Source organism: Staurois parvus, unplaced genomic scaffold, assembly GCF_062004578.1.
Source record: "Staurois parvus isolate SC_StPar_1 unplaced genomic scaffold, SC_StPar_1.0 ptg000544l, whole genome shotgun sequence".
In the NCBI taxonomy this organism is placed as follows: domain Eukaryota; kingdom Metazoa; phylum Chordata; class Amphibia; order Anura; family Ranidae; genus Staurois; species Staurois parvus.
The window spans coordinates 8,415,023-8,430,238 of NW_028318340.1; the positions used below are offsets into that span (position 1 = coordinate 8,415,023).

The 15,216-nt window shown below is 41.0% G+C and overlaps 1 protein-coding gene across 1 annotated transcript in view; it reads right to left on the reverse strand.

Moving 5' to 3' along the window:
• Positions 1 to 4,499: 4,499 nt before the first annotated feature.
• Positions 4,500 to 15,216, reverse strand: part of RXFP2 (relaxin family peptide receptor 2) — a 367,668-nt gene continuing 356,951 nt past the window's right edge. Inside the window, exons 17-18 of the mRNA XM_089690886.1 lie at positions 12,141 to 12,359; positions 4,500 to 6,290 (exon numbers count right to left, since the gene is read on the reverse strand). Coding sequence (XP_089547012.1) covers positions 6,022 to 6,290; positions 12,141 to 12,359 — 488 coding nt within the window. The 3' untranslated portion in view covers positions 4,500 to 6,021. The remainder of the gene's footprint in view (positions 6,291 to 12,140; positions 12,360 to 15,216) is intronic.

The following is a 15,216-nucleotide window of genomic DNA, read 5'->3' on the forward strand; positions in this document are numbered from 1 at the left end:
TGCCACACTAAGCATGGACAACAGAAAGAGGAGACGAGAACTGTCTGAGGACCTGAGAACCAAAATTGTGGCAAAATATCAACAATCTCAAGGTTACAAGTCCATCTCCAGAGAACTAGATTTGCCTTTGTCCACAGTGCGCAACATTATCAAGAAGTTTGCAACCCATGGCACTGTAGCTAATCTCCCTGGTCGTGGACGGATGAGGAAAATTGATGAAAGATTGCAACGCAGAATAGTCCGGATGGTGGATAAGCAGCCCCAAACATGTTCCAAAGACATTCAAGCTGTCCTGCAGGCTCAGGGAGCATCAGTGTCAGCGCGAACTATCCGTCGACATTTAAATGAAATGAAACGCTATGGCAGGAGACCCAGGAGGACCCCACTGCTGACACAGAGACATAAAAAAGCAAGACTACAGTTTGCCAAAATGTACTTGAGTAAGCCAAAAGCCTTCTGGGAAAACGTCTTGTGGACAGATGAGACCAAGATAGAGCTTTTCGGTAAAGCACATCATTCTACTGTTTACCGAAAACGGAATGAGGCCTACAAAGAACAAAACACAGTACCTACGGTAAAATATGGTGGAGGTTCAATGATGTTTTGGGGTTGTTTTGCTGCCTCTGGCACTGGGTGCCTTGACTGTGTGCAAGGCATCATGAAATCTGAGGATTACCAAAGGATTTTGGGTCGCACTGTAGGGCCCAGTGTCAGAAAGCTGGGTTTGCGTCCAAGATCCTGGGTCTTCCAGCAGGACAATGACCCCAAACATACGTCAAAAAGCACTCAGAAATGGATGGCAAAGAAGCGCTGGAGAGTTCTGAAGTGGCCAGCAATGAGCCCAGATCTAAATCCCATTGAACACCTGTGGAGAGATCTTAAAATTGCTGTTGGGAAAAGGTGTCCTTCCAATAAGAGAGACCTGGAGCTGTTTGCAAAGGAAGAGTGGTCCAAAATTCCGGGTGAGAGGTGTCAGAAGCTTATTGATGGTTATAGGAAGCGACTGATTTCAGTTATGTTTTCCAAAGGGTGTGCAACCAAATATTAAGTTAAGGGTGCCAATACTTTTGTCCAGCCCATTTTTGGGGTTTTGTGTGACATTATGTCATATTTGCTTTTCTGCCTCTGTTTTATATTTGTTCCAATACATACAAAGGGAATAAACATGTGTATAGCAAAACATGTGTTAATGCAATACCTTTTTTGTGTGAAATACTTGATTTTCAGGAAAAATATCAAGGGTGCCAACAATTTCGGCCATGACTGTATATACCCGTGCTGCCATTGGCGGCTTCAGCTGTCAATCACCGGGTCCCGGCCGGTGATTCCCCGCTGGCACCTGGCAATCGATGAGTATCACTGACGGGGGAGAGGTCTTTATGTAAACAATACAGATCTCTACCGTCAGCTCCTGCATGCTGCTTTGTATTGCTGTGTACTGTAAATCACACACACAGCACACAATAAAATACACACAGCACACAGTTAACCCTTTGATCACCCCAGATGTTAACCCCTTCCTGCCCAGTGTCAGTGCTTTTCATTAGCACTGATCACTGTATTAGTGTCACTGGGATGTCAGTGACAGTTAGTCAGTTCCCCCCCAGTGCCAGAATGCCTGCCACAGTCCCGCAGTCTCGTTATAAGTCGCTGATCGCCGCCATTGATAGTATTTAAAAAAACAAACAAAAAACTGCTATTTATAAACGCTATAACTTTCACATAAACCAATTAATTTACACATATTTATGATTTTGTTTTGGCAAAGACATGTAACAGAATACATTTTGGCCTACATTTATGAAGAAATTTGAGTTTTAAAATTTTTTTACTGGACATGTGTAATAGCAAAATGTCAAATATTGTTTTTTTCTGAAAAAAATAAAAAAATGACCTGGTCAGGAAGGGGGGGGGGGGGTAAATCTTTTGGAGGGCAAGTGGTTAATGGGTTTTGCTTAATACCAGTGCCCCATTCTTGTATAAATGTGTAATGTTATCAAGAGCTTATGAGAATGTTTGAAGGTAGTATAGCAGCTTGACTTGTTTTTTGAAATACATGTTGTTCAGTTTTTTTAAATTAGATTAATATTGTTGGCTATTTCTTTAAAGTGGTTGTAAACCCTTATATATACCCAGTGAAGTGACTGGCCTAAGGTGATACACAGAGATAAAATAATATGTTGTACCTATTTATCTGCAGTCTTCTCTTCTCTACATCTTTCATACAGCTTGCCTGAGCTGCCATAAAAAGGGGGCGGAGAGCTGTAGTTAAACTCTGCAGGGTTCAGTAAGGAGAGCTCTGAGAGCTGATTGGGTGGAAGGAACACACCCTCCTTCACACAGCATACAGGAACAGAACCTAGGCTGTCAATAAGTTGGAGGTCCCTCCCCTGTCACTATTTTTCTCTAGGTGTCAGGAAAACTGACGCCTGATAGCAGAGGAACGAAGCAACAGACATAAATGACACTTAGTGCTCTTAATTGAGACAAATACACACTACAGAGGGTTATGTTTTGTTCAAATTTCATGTCTGAGGTTTACAACAACTTTAACTTAAATTGACAGCATATACAAGATATAAAATACTCTGCACAGCAAAGTCATTTAATGCTGCCTGTCTGTTATGCTGACTCTCTGGTTTCAGTTCTTTATAAGACACCTGAAGCAAGTTTACTTGTCAGAAAGTCAGAGTAAAAGTCAAAACTCCTTAGCGTTCTACTTGTCCTGGGTTAGCAACTCAAAGTATTGATGCCATTGGTTCAAAATAACAGCTATCTAGCATTTTTTTATAATAAGAACTCAGCAATAACAGCATTCATGTTTCATTTGTGAAATATTTTCTTTAAATTAATATTTCATATATATATATACAGTCAGGTCCATAAATATTGGGACATGGACACAATTCTAACATTTTTGGCTCTATACACCACCACAATGGATTTGAAATGAAATAAACAAGATGTGCTTTAACAGCAGGCTGTCAGCTTTAATTTGAGGGCATTTATATCCAAATCAGGTGAACGGTGTAGGAATTACGACAGTTTGCATATATGCCTCCCACTTGTTAAGGGACCAAAAGTAATGGGACAGAATAATAATCATAAATCAAACTTTCACTTTTTAATACTTGGTTGCAAATCCTTTGCAGTCAATTACAGCCTGAAGTCTGGAACGCATAGACATCACCAGACGCTGGGTTTCATCCCTGGAGATGCTCTGCAGGCCTCTACTGCAACTGTCTTCAGTTCCTGCTTGTTCTTGGGGCATTTTCCCTTCAGTTTTGTCTTCAGCAAGTGAAATGCATGCTCAATCGGATTCAGGTCAGATGATTGACTTGGCCATTGCATAACATTCCACTTGTTTCCCTTAAAAAACTCTTTGGTTGCTTTTGCAGTATGCTTTGGGTCATTGTCCATCTGCACTGTGAAGCGGCGTCCAATGAGTTGTGAAGCATTTGGCTGAATATGAGCACATAATATTGCCCGAAACACTTCAGAATTTATCCTGCTGCTTTTGTCAGCAGTCACATCATCAATAAATACAAGAGAACCAGTTCCATTGGCAGCCATACATGCCCACGCCATGACACTACCACCACCATGCTTCACTGATGAGGTGGTATGCTTAGGATCATGAGCAGTTCCTTTCCTTCTCCATACTCTTCTCTTCCCATCACTCTGGTACAAGTTGATCTTGGTCTCATCTGTCCATAGGATGTTGTTCCAGTACTGTGAAGGCTTTTTTAGATGTCATTTGGCAAACTCTAATCTGGCCTTCCTGTTTTTGAGGCTCACCAATGGTTTACATCTTGTGGTGCATCCTCTGTATTCACTCTGGTGAAGTCTTCTCTTGATTGCTGACTTTGACACACATACACCTACCTCCTGGAGAGTGTTCTTGATCTGGTCAACTGTTGTGAAGGGTGTTTTCTTCACCAGGGAAAGAATTCTTCGGTCATCCACCACAGTTGTTTTCCGTGGTCTTCGGGGTCTTTTGGTGTTGCTGAGCTCACCGGTGCGTTCCTTCTTTTTAAGAATGTTCCAAACAGTTGTTTTGGCCACGCCTAATGTTTTTGCTATCTCTCTGATGGGTTTGTTTTGTTTTTTCAGCCTAATGATGGCTTGCTTCACTGATAGTGACAGCTCTTTGGATCTCATCTTGAGAGTTGACAGCAACAGATTCCAAATGCAAATAGCACACTTGAAATGAACTCTGGACCTTTTATCTGCTCATTGTAATTGGGATAATGCGGAAATAACACACACCTGGCCATGGAACAGCTGAGAAGCCAATTGTCCCATTACTTTTGGTCCCTTAACAAGTGGGAGGCACATATGCAAACTGTTGTAATTCCTACACCGTTCACCTGATTTGGATGTAAATACCCTCAAATTAAAGCTGACAGTCTGCAGTTAACGCAGATCTTGTTCGTTTCATTTCAAATCCATTGTGGTGGTGTATAGAGCCAAAAATGTTAGAATTGTGTTGATGTCCCAATATTTATGGACCTGACTATATATAATGAAACATTAATGGATATATAGAAAACACACCTGAAGTGGGCCATTCAGGAACAGACATGAGTAAGAATTTCACAAATTGCTAAAATTGTGCAACCTTATTTCTCAAGGATTGGTGTGTGTGCTGTTATTATTCTGTACTCACAGAGATAAATCAGATTGGAAATGTCAGCTTTGTGTCAGGTTGTAAGGTCCCCAGGGAGGCTGATCTAGCTCAGGCTTAAAGTGTATATAACCCTCCCAGAAAGTAATATATTGCAGCTTACCAGTGCAATTTTTTTTAAATTTGTTTGTCTACCTGATAATCCTGCAAAGAGTATGCTTCCCATCCTATGGTGGCTAAGTTTACTTATTCCTCAGTATGTATGAAGGGAGCCATAATAAGGATACTGCATTTCTGGCTAGGCGAACAGCTATTCTCTGTACTTGATAAAAGTGTTCATAGCCTAAAAAATTTAAACAAATACAGCCACCACATCTAAGGAATAGTAAGCTGTGATAAAAAAAACAATAAATGTTCTTTGGCTTAGATATCCTTTGGGCTGATAGTTGGCACTAGGTCTGGACTGCTAGATGAGGGCAAAACTGTCAATTAACATAGCCTTTGGTTTTCTTGATGTCTGTTATTAACGTTGACTTCTAGCAAGATGCAGACTCTCAAGCTTACTTGTCTGCTCTGACAAGGAGAGAATGCAAGCAAATAATACAAATCAAGCAATTTCTGAGAGGTAAAGCTGCACTATCATAATAAGTCGGGATTGGACATTGATATTATTACAAAGGCCTATTGGTGAATGGCTCCCTTTATTACTGCCCTGGTAAGTATTTCATATACTCACATACATATAAAGCATACCTAGTGATATGTCTGCTGGTCATATGGAGTTTTTACAGACCGCTAATGTTCTCCTGAGATTTTGTGCCTGTAAAACAGTCAACTGTGCAGAAATTCCATAGATTTTCCTTGATTTAACACAGTCCATTTAGCTTATACTGCACATAGTTGTCCCCTATTGTATAGTAAACTGCATTTCTTCTTCTTAACAAAATGTAACAATGGAATATAGAAATAGTTCTATGTATAAATAAGCAGTTGTTTAACAGGACTCTAAATAATTAGTATCTCCTATAAGGAGAATATTATACTGTACATTATTGAGTCTTTAGAAACTGCATTTCAAAGTCTGCTAATGTTTTAAGAAAAGAGGCCAAACTGGATGGAAATAAAAAATGTACAAAAGCCCAGTATGGAAAATAGCACAATAGCTTCACTGGTAGTTTAGAATGATGGTAGCAAAATGGCTCCAGTAAAGACAATCTTTATCTGGACAGGTAAAGGCAATTTGATCGCAATTGTTCTCCATTCCCATCTGAAAAAGAGTTGTGAGTGGACATGTAAATGTTTCCGAAACATTCATATTTTTAGTTTTTTTCTCGTAGAGAGATAAAGGTAGGTGTGATAAGTTGAGGCATTGTCCAGTGAAGTTTCTCTGTATATCATGTTGTCTTAATATTTGTTTCCCCAGCAGTCTTTTTATGGAGAAACCCAAGTTTAAGATTGGAATGTTGGACAATAGGCTCCTCGTTCCATACCAGTGACGTGGACAAACTCTTCCGCTCATTCCTAAATATGGATCTCCTACGCTGTCTATGTAGTAGCTGTTTCAGTTTTTCTTTGAAGAAGCTTGTAGTTAATGTGTACAGGATGGGGTTCAGGGCACTGTTAACCGGCAAAATGAATATCACAATCCAAGAAGTTACAGTTCCTGCAAATACAAGAAAACATGAACAGGTTGAAGTCATTGTGGGAACATTGCCGTTACAGAACATTAAGATGTGCTTGATCTACAACCAAATGAAAATAATATACCAACATATGTTCCAAATAATGCACAAAATTGTTGTCTGGATAAAGAGATTTACATAAAGTATATTTTGAATCTCCTTCATTAAACACATTTTGCTATAATATACGCCATCTGTTTTCCTGATTTGCCTGGTGCTTCATAAATAGTTATAACAAAAAATTACATTTATCATATTGTTATCTATTTTTTTGTAAGATTTAGTTTATGTAATATATTTTTCTGTCTTTTACAACTTGCTTTTGCAGGAATTAAAAACTAGATTGTAAATAAAATGCAAAGGAAATTACTGAACCAGAATTAGCACCTTAAAATGCCTAAAAAAGAAAATAAAAAATGCAGCCTGTAAAAAGAGAGCACACAATTGTGTTTAAATGGCTAAATGTCTGGGACCACAGTGCACAGTGGGAGTTACAGGCTGATACATTCAGATAGGTGTGCACTATCGTGACCTCTATAATGGGTCACAGCGATCACATGGTACAGGGCTGATTACAGCAGACCTGTACCACATAATATCTGACTAATCACAGGTATTGCAATATTACACAATGGCACATGAATGTATGCCATTCACAGAGTTAACATGATTGCTAATCACTGTAATAAGCAATCCTAGTGTAACAAAAATAAAATCCTAATCACCTCCCCAGAGCAGTACAGTGTCACTATGGTCACTTACAAAAAGATATTGATAAGATAGAACAAGTCCAAAGACAACTAACACAATGGTGGAAGATCTGAGGGATAAAACATATCAGGAGAGATTCCAAAAACTTAACCTGTTCCTGCCAGCCATACACATTTTAGCGGGTGGGCTTTAACGGAGAAAGGCTGTATACTGTATATCCGCCCTAAATATAAACATTTCTGTGCTGAGATCGCTCACTCTTCACACTCCCAGCATAGTTACTGGTGGGTATCACAAAACTCCTGAGGCCTTCTTGCAATCAGGAGCTTTCTGATCATGTGATCGCTGTGACTGCCAGTCCCAGCAGTCACATGATTGGAATGCTCTCCTCCCAGCATTTTGAAACTTTTAAAAAGCTGTGAGGCGGCAGCGAAAATGATTTAATATGTACAGTCTGAAGGAACGAAGGGAAAGGAAAGATATGATTGAAACCTTTAAACACATCAAGGGTGTAAATAAGGTTCAGGAGGGCAGTATTTGCAATATGAAGACAAGATCAAGAACGTGGAGACATGACTTCAAGTTAGCAGGACAAAGGTTCAACCATTTTTTTTCCATAGGGTCCCCCCTGACATCCATACCAGATTCCTATTGAGTATAACGGTCTGGTATGTGTTTTTAGGGAAACCCCAATGCCTTTTAATTTTTTATTAGAATTGTTGCTCGCCACCAAACTGAATTTTTTTTTTTTTTGTTTTGGTGCAAGTTCCTCAGGACAATGCCCAGCTCTCATGCCCTTTTGATATTCCTTTACCTATTGGCCTAGAAAATAGCCATTCATGTTATTTAACATTTGACTCCCTATGACTCATACTGCCACTCCAGTTATATTATGATGCTGTAGTGCACTGCGGACAGTATGTCAAAAAAAATAAATTGAATTTCTTCATATTCCAAACAAATTGTGACTCTATGACTTTCCTACAGACTAAATAATATGCACGGATTTGGGTTATTTTTATTAAAGACGCAGAACACATTTTGGCCTAAATTTATAAAAAAAGATTATTTATTTGCAAAATTTCATAAAAGAAACTAAGAAAAATACATTTTTCTTTACAAATTTGTGGTCATTTTTTATTTATTTAGGAAAAAATGAAAAAACTCAGTTGTGATTAATTACCACCAAAAGAAAGCTCTAGTTTTTTTAACATAAATGGAAAAAATTTCATTTGGATAGTGTTGCATGGCTGAGTAATTATCACTCAAAGTGTGGGAGCGCTGAAAGATAAAAATTGGCCTGGGCAGGAAGGGGGTGAAAGTGTCCAGTACTGAAGTGGTTAAACATATTGGGATATATTTTGCAGTGTGTTTGCATACAGTCAATTTGAAACATTCCCATTTTTGCTTTTTGTTCTATGCTGAAAATATTACCTTCCAGTGTAACTCTTGGATAGGAGCCCTAAGCATTGGAAAATGTGTTCTCTCAAAATTAAGTGTTTTTACAACTCATATTAAATCTAATCATATCATAATATAGTCACTGCTACCCAGATTTTCTTTTATATGAACATTTGTAATAAGCTCCTTATTGCTTGAGATTAATAGGTCCAGAGAGCATAATTTCTAGGGCATCTATAAACTGTACCATAAAATTGTCTTGTAATAAGTTTATACATTTCCGCTCTTTCACTATTCCATCTCTTGCAATTCCAGCACTTTATTGGCAATTCCAACTGCTAATGTTTTGGTTATAATACAAATACAATCTTTTCTGTGGGCTGTTGAGATGTTTAAAAGTAAGAGTCAGTAAGTTTTAGATTTTGTCAGAAGGATGAGGTCATTAACCGAACTGAATAGCAGCCCCCTTGTCTTTCAGCACCTTCAGGCTGCCAGAAGTGTTTGATAAAGGATAATGATCCAAAATGATAAACCCACCAGCAGAGCAGATACTTCCATTAGGCAAGCTAAGCAGCTTTCTAGGGCGCACTGCCACCTAGGGGAGCCTGGGTGCAGGGCAGGGCAGCACTCTCTTTGTGTGGCCTATGGACCTCTTGTATGAATTCTTCACTTCTCTGCAAAGTTCCCCTGGAATGATGAGGGAATGATGGTATCTTTACTCTGCACAATTGTCTCACAGCCTGTTCACACACATAACCATTTAGTACGGGGGTCGGCAACTTGTCAATCACGGTCTACCTGTTGACAGGGCAGGTGACAGGTAGACTGCGAAGAGGTCCCCTTTCCTTCAGCCTCCTCCACTGCTGCTGATGTTCTCAGTGCACAGCAGAGAGCGGAAGACAGCACAGCTCAGGGCAGAAGGCGGGAGGAGGAGCTGGCCAAATTAACTTTTCACATTAACCCGCAGGTGACTGGTTGCTAGCAACCAATTACCAATTTACAGGAGGAAAATCCAGGGGATCGGTTCTAGTAAAGGCCTCCCGGCTGTCCTTCCCATCCTTGTTCCTCCAAATTTTCTGTTACCAGGCCCCTCCCCCAAGTGCCCCCCTTTCAAAAGGGCTCCTAAAGAAATTGTGAAAAATATTGAAAAATAAAAATGTAAAAATAAAAACTACTGACACCATCCACTGCCCTACTGACACCAACCTCTGCCCTACTGACACTGTCCACTGCTCTACTGACACCATCCACTGCTCTACTGACTGACACCAACCTCTGCCCTACTGACACCATCCACTGCCCTGCTGACTGACACATCCACTGCCCTACTGATACCAGCCTCTGCCCTACTGACACCTTCCACTGCCCTACTGACTGACACTGTTCATTTTTAATGTAGGCTAAGTTTGCATTTTTACAGTGACATTTGTTTTAAAATGTTCTCTACATTTTCCTTGCTATTTAGTTAGGCCTTGCTAATTAATTTTTTTTAAAATGGCGCTGAACCCCAGTAATCTTTGATCTCTTTCATGTTGTTCAGGTAGATCTCCACCTCTCAAAGGATGCCTATCCCTGATTTAGTACACACACACACACACACACACACACATATATATATATATATATATACACCATATTGCCAAAAGTATTGGTCGGCCTGCCCTTACACGCACATGAACTTTAATGGCATCCCAGTCTTAGTCCGTAGGGTACAATATTGAGTTGGCTCACCCTTTGCAGCTATAACAGCTTCAACTCTTCTGGGAAGGCTGTCCACAAGGTGGAGTCCATGGGAATGTTTGACTGGACTGAATGCACTAACTCCACAGCGCCTCAAAGCGGTCAATGCCAGGAAGAAACCAAGGAATGAGATGTATGATGGCCTTGGAATAAAATCTTGGTGATGCAACGTTCCTCAGACTGGGAGATCAAACCAAAAATGGAAAAGAAGCACACAGGTGGTGCAAGCACCTAGCACATTATCCAACGTTTATATAAAATTTTTAAAAACTGAAAACATACTTACAAAATGAGGTGCATAAAAAAGCCTATAAAGTCACTGGAATGGCTCAGCGTGATGGCAGAGTGTCCGACTGGTGGTGAGGTTGGCCTGCTGACGTGTTTTGAGGACGTGTCCCCTTCCTCAGAGCTGAGGAAGCTCTCTACACACTGTTGTTGTGCTAATCTGAAGGCCACATGAAGTTTAGAGGTCTTTAGCTATTGACTCTGCAGACAGTTGGCGATGTGTGCGCAGTGCGCTTCAGCATGCGCTGACCCCGCTCTGTCATTTTACATGGCCGACCACTTCTTGGCTGAGTTGCTGTTTCTAGTTGCTTCCACTTTGTTATAATACCGCTAACAGTGGACTGTGGAATATTTAGTAGCAAGGAAATTTCATGGATGGACTTATTGCAAAGGTGGCAACCTATCACGGTACCATGCCTTCATTCACTGAGCTCCTGAGAGCGACCCATTCTTTCACAAATGTTTGTCTGTGTGCCTAGATTCTTGGTTCTATACACCTGCGGCCATGGAGGTGATTGAAACACCTGAATCCAATGAATTGGAGGGTTGTCCCAATATGTTTATTCTTGTAGCAGTGAAGTGTCATCTCCCCCTAAGATGGGAAGTGATGACATTAGCCCAGGTGGTCAGCAGTCGATGCGCCGTACATCTCCGGTACAAACACTGGCACACACACTCCTCCAGCAACAGGAAGCTGGCTAGTGAGGCATGTCTAATGCTGGATCTGCCTTCTTCTACACAGCTTAAGCCAAAAAATAGATGGGGGTGTGCTCTGGTTACAGGGTTAACCCTATGTTAGTAGGATTATCAGGGCATGATGTGTATGAGAGGGAAGTGGTGTAGTGCTGGGAGGCCGCCTGTCCTCACTGAGAGCTGCAGCCTTGACTCTGCACCCTAGCAGGAGCTATCAGAGGTGGTCCAAGCCTAGGAGGATGGCGGGTCATGGAGCTGAGGGGACAAACAATGGTCGGGGTGAGGGAAGCCGATGCTGATTGATCTTGTGGGATGCCACCAAGTCATGAATGATCCTTCAACTGAGGGAAGGGCTGACAGAGGGGGAAGAAGGAAGGACAGAGGAAGATGCCAGGTGTCTTGGGCCAGTGTATCAGCTTGGCTGCCACCCCTTCTAGTGTTCCTCTCAGACTCATACCCTTACTACAAGCCGGCTGGCGGCTGCTGATCACTGTGGAATTTTGTAACTGTCTCTTTTTTTTTGTTTCTTTGTCTGATTGGTTAATACAGCTATTTTGTTTTTTATTATTGGTACTGGTGGCATCTTATGGTATTTATTTTTGCACATTGAAAGAAAATTTGCAGTTTCATGTTTTGTTGATTTAATATTTTCTACTGATTTTTTTTTTGGGGGGGGGGCCCAAGTAGCTGGTCTTGCCTAGGACGTAAAATAGTCTAGCACTGGCCATGCTCACCAGTCATATCTATCGATCTGTCTATCTATCTATTTATCTATCTATCTAGCTATCTATCTGGTATAGGATCAGAAATAAGATGTTCCTGGAGATCCCAAATTTAAGGATGGTCTGAAAAGCATTTTATAAATTGTTCTGCAGATACAGATATGACATGTTGTGGCACAGAATAACAAAATTAAGTATATGTGTTCATTTAAATTATTTATGGATATAAATACCTGGACATGCTGTAAAATGTAAAACACTTGGTTATATTGAATATACCTGGGATTTCTACATGGAACAGGGAAAGAATCTTCAGAAGAAACACAGGAATCCAACACACGGCATCTGAAAACACTATGAAGAAAAATCTGTTGGCAACAGCAACATCCATGTGAATGTGGCTTCTAATTTCTGACGTCTGCAGAGCTGTCTTCTGTATGGAACAGAACATGCTGACATAGGAGAAGACTATGATAATAAACGCGACCAGGTTTACACCTATTAGTATGAATTTAAAAGAAAAAAAATGTCATCAATAAACTGATCTAGAGTGTTTCATTTAAAGTATATTGCTTATTTTTTGTAATAATAGTTATGCTCTAACCAGTCAACTAGCTTATGAAAAATAAAAGATAAAGCATTAGAAGCTACATTTATGTCACACCAAATTGTTCTGCACTCTGGCGATGGGTCTCCCACCCTGTGCAGGGTAGCTGACTGTTGGGTTCTGCCAGCACTGCAGCCAAGCACGGAGGGGATACTTTCATAAACAGTTAGCTGGCATGTGGCTCAACATTCCAGCAATGTGTCCACACACTAGCAGCCTCAGTGTCTCGGTTTACCTCTACCGCTTTCCGCAGTGCTTCACAGGTCTTCAGTGTATTCCCTGCTCCTGTGACCCTGTGCACTTTAGCTTGCACTCTGCTTCTGTGACCCCAGTGCTGTCCAGATTGTATCCTGCATCTGTTACCCCAGTGCACTTCAGTTTGCAACCCGTATCTGTGACCCCCCATGCATTCCAGCCTGCTTCATACCCCTGTGATTCCATGCACTCTTCTCTGCTTCCAGCTTTCCTTTGTGAGTTGTCAACATCCCTATAGTGCAAGACACTGTTTCCTGAACACCTGTACTTTGTTCCTGGTCAGGGGCGGACTGACAACTCATGGGGCCTCCTGGCAATAGGGGATCATGGGGCCCCTGTGTCCTCGCCCACACCCAAAAAGGCCTATGAAAAAGCCAATGAAAGGTACCTGGGGCATCTCATGGGGCCCCCTTCTGACCCCGGGCCCTCGGGCAGTGCCCGAGTGCTCGAATGGTCAGTCCGCCCCTGTTCCTGGTAGCTGCTTGGGTGAGTCAAAGGGTTGCCATCATGGAGTTGTCATTAGCAAATCCCACCATCCCTTGTACGGTGCTCTGGTAGAAACCAAATGGCTTCCTATACTCTGCGCCTGGACCCTTCGAATAGCTCTCACCTTTGCTGAATAGCAGGTACATGCACTCCACTAACTTCAGTGTCATTAGTGGGTGGGTGTTACCTTTGGGGGCTTAAGGGCACTGTATCCAAGGCAGCATGCAATGTCAATAAGTGCAGTTTTTCTCTAATAGGGCAGGAATATAGCAGAATTTAGCACTCTTAAAGGGAATCATTAGAAATGCCAATGTTTCTCAAATATAGCACTCTTGACTGGAAAATCTGTGTTTTACATATCAGTATTTCTCTCTTTCTCTTTCCATCTAATTGTGTATGTTGTGGTAAGCATTGATCAGAACATATGACCATCCCCTGGCATGAACATCACCTGAGATTTCCTGCCAGAGCTTAAACCTGGCCATAGATGAGTCTCATTTGTTTTAATTTTTTATTCCAATATCCGCACATTTGACTTGGATGGGGAAATCCTCCCGACTGAGTCACTGTATTCTGACAGAGAGGAGGCTTCCTCACGGGCAGAATACACAGATCAGCGTTGCAATCTCTAGTCTGCAGTGCTGATCGAGCAGCTTTTTCCTAACAGGGCAATTAAACAGAAGTCAATTGGTAGATCAACTTCTGTTCAACTGCAGTGGCCATATATGAATCAAAAATGTTACCAGCCCCTCCTGAACCAGCTACATTTTGATCCATGTATGGCCAGCTTAAGGAAAACTCAATAACCACCAGTAAAAGCTTGTGTCATATTATCTGATATGGAAACATGTCTGTAGGATAAAGCCAATAATGGCTCACTAGCTGAAGGAAAAACCCACACTTGGCTATGATAGAAAATAACCGCATTCATCTGAATCCAGTGAATGTACGTTTAGAGTATATTTCATAATACTACCATTTTACGTTAAAACAATACATATATATTTAGTCCCTGGTCACATCGAAGTCACAGTGAAGTCACAGGATTTCAAAGTTGGATGTCATTCATCCAATGTGCGACTTGCAAGACATCTGCGGCTTGTAAGACACAGATGTCTATGCAAGTCGCACCTAAAGTAGTTTTAACAATGAAAACCAGCGCAAACCCACATGGTCAATTACATTACTCAGCTTTAAAAAAACATTACTGTGCTGATAAAGATATATATAATAAATTATATATAAATAAATTGATATATAAAAAAAATATATAAACATTAGAATCATAAGTCCAGTGACAAAAAAATCAAGTGACAAAAAAATCAAAAAAATCCCAAAAAATATATATATATAATTACAGTCCCGTGACAAAAATAAAACAAATTAAATTATAATTTTCATTTGGTTCTTCCGTGTTACTGATCCCTTCACCATGCACCAGTGCAGAAATCAACATTAGCTTGATAACGCCCTGTGGGTGGGGTGAAACGCGTTGACGCACTTCCGGTTGCCTGGTCCGTCGTCTGACGTCATTTCCGGTGAGTGGAGCGCACGCCGAGCGGTGCGTTCCAAGGGGCCATCTTAGCTTAGTAGATGAGTCTGTAGCTGAGGTCTGCCATCCTGCTGCACACTAAACTGTGGGGTCTCTTACAAAAATCGGTGTACATGAAAAGTGGATCATTTTGGAAGAAAATCACTGTTGTTTTGAATAAAAGGCGGGCTATATCCCGCAAAAGAATGTGAGTGGTCTGGAGAGATTATTTTGAGGAGAAATTACTACGGTATCACGCTATGGTCTTTTCTTCTTCCTGATTTTCCTTGGGGGATTCGGTGAGAGGAGTAAGCAGAAGAGGTACCTAGACATAAGAGGAAACAGCACTTGGAGGTCTCACAAAAAGTAAAGGGGGTCCAGGAGCCCTTAATAATCCTGAAAGGCGTGTGACTCACCAATATCTGGTGAGTGCGGCTAATGTTGATTTCTGCACTGGTGCATGGTGAAGGGATCAG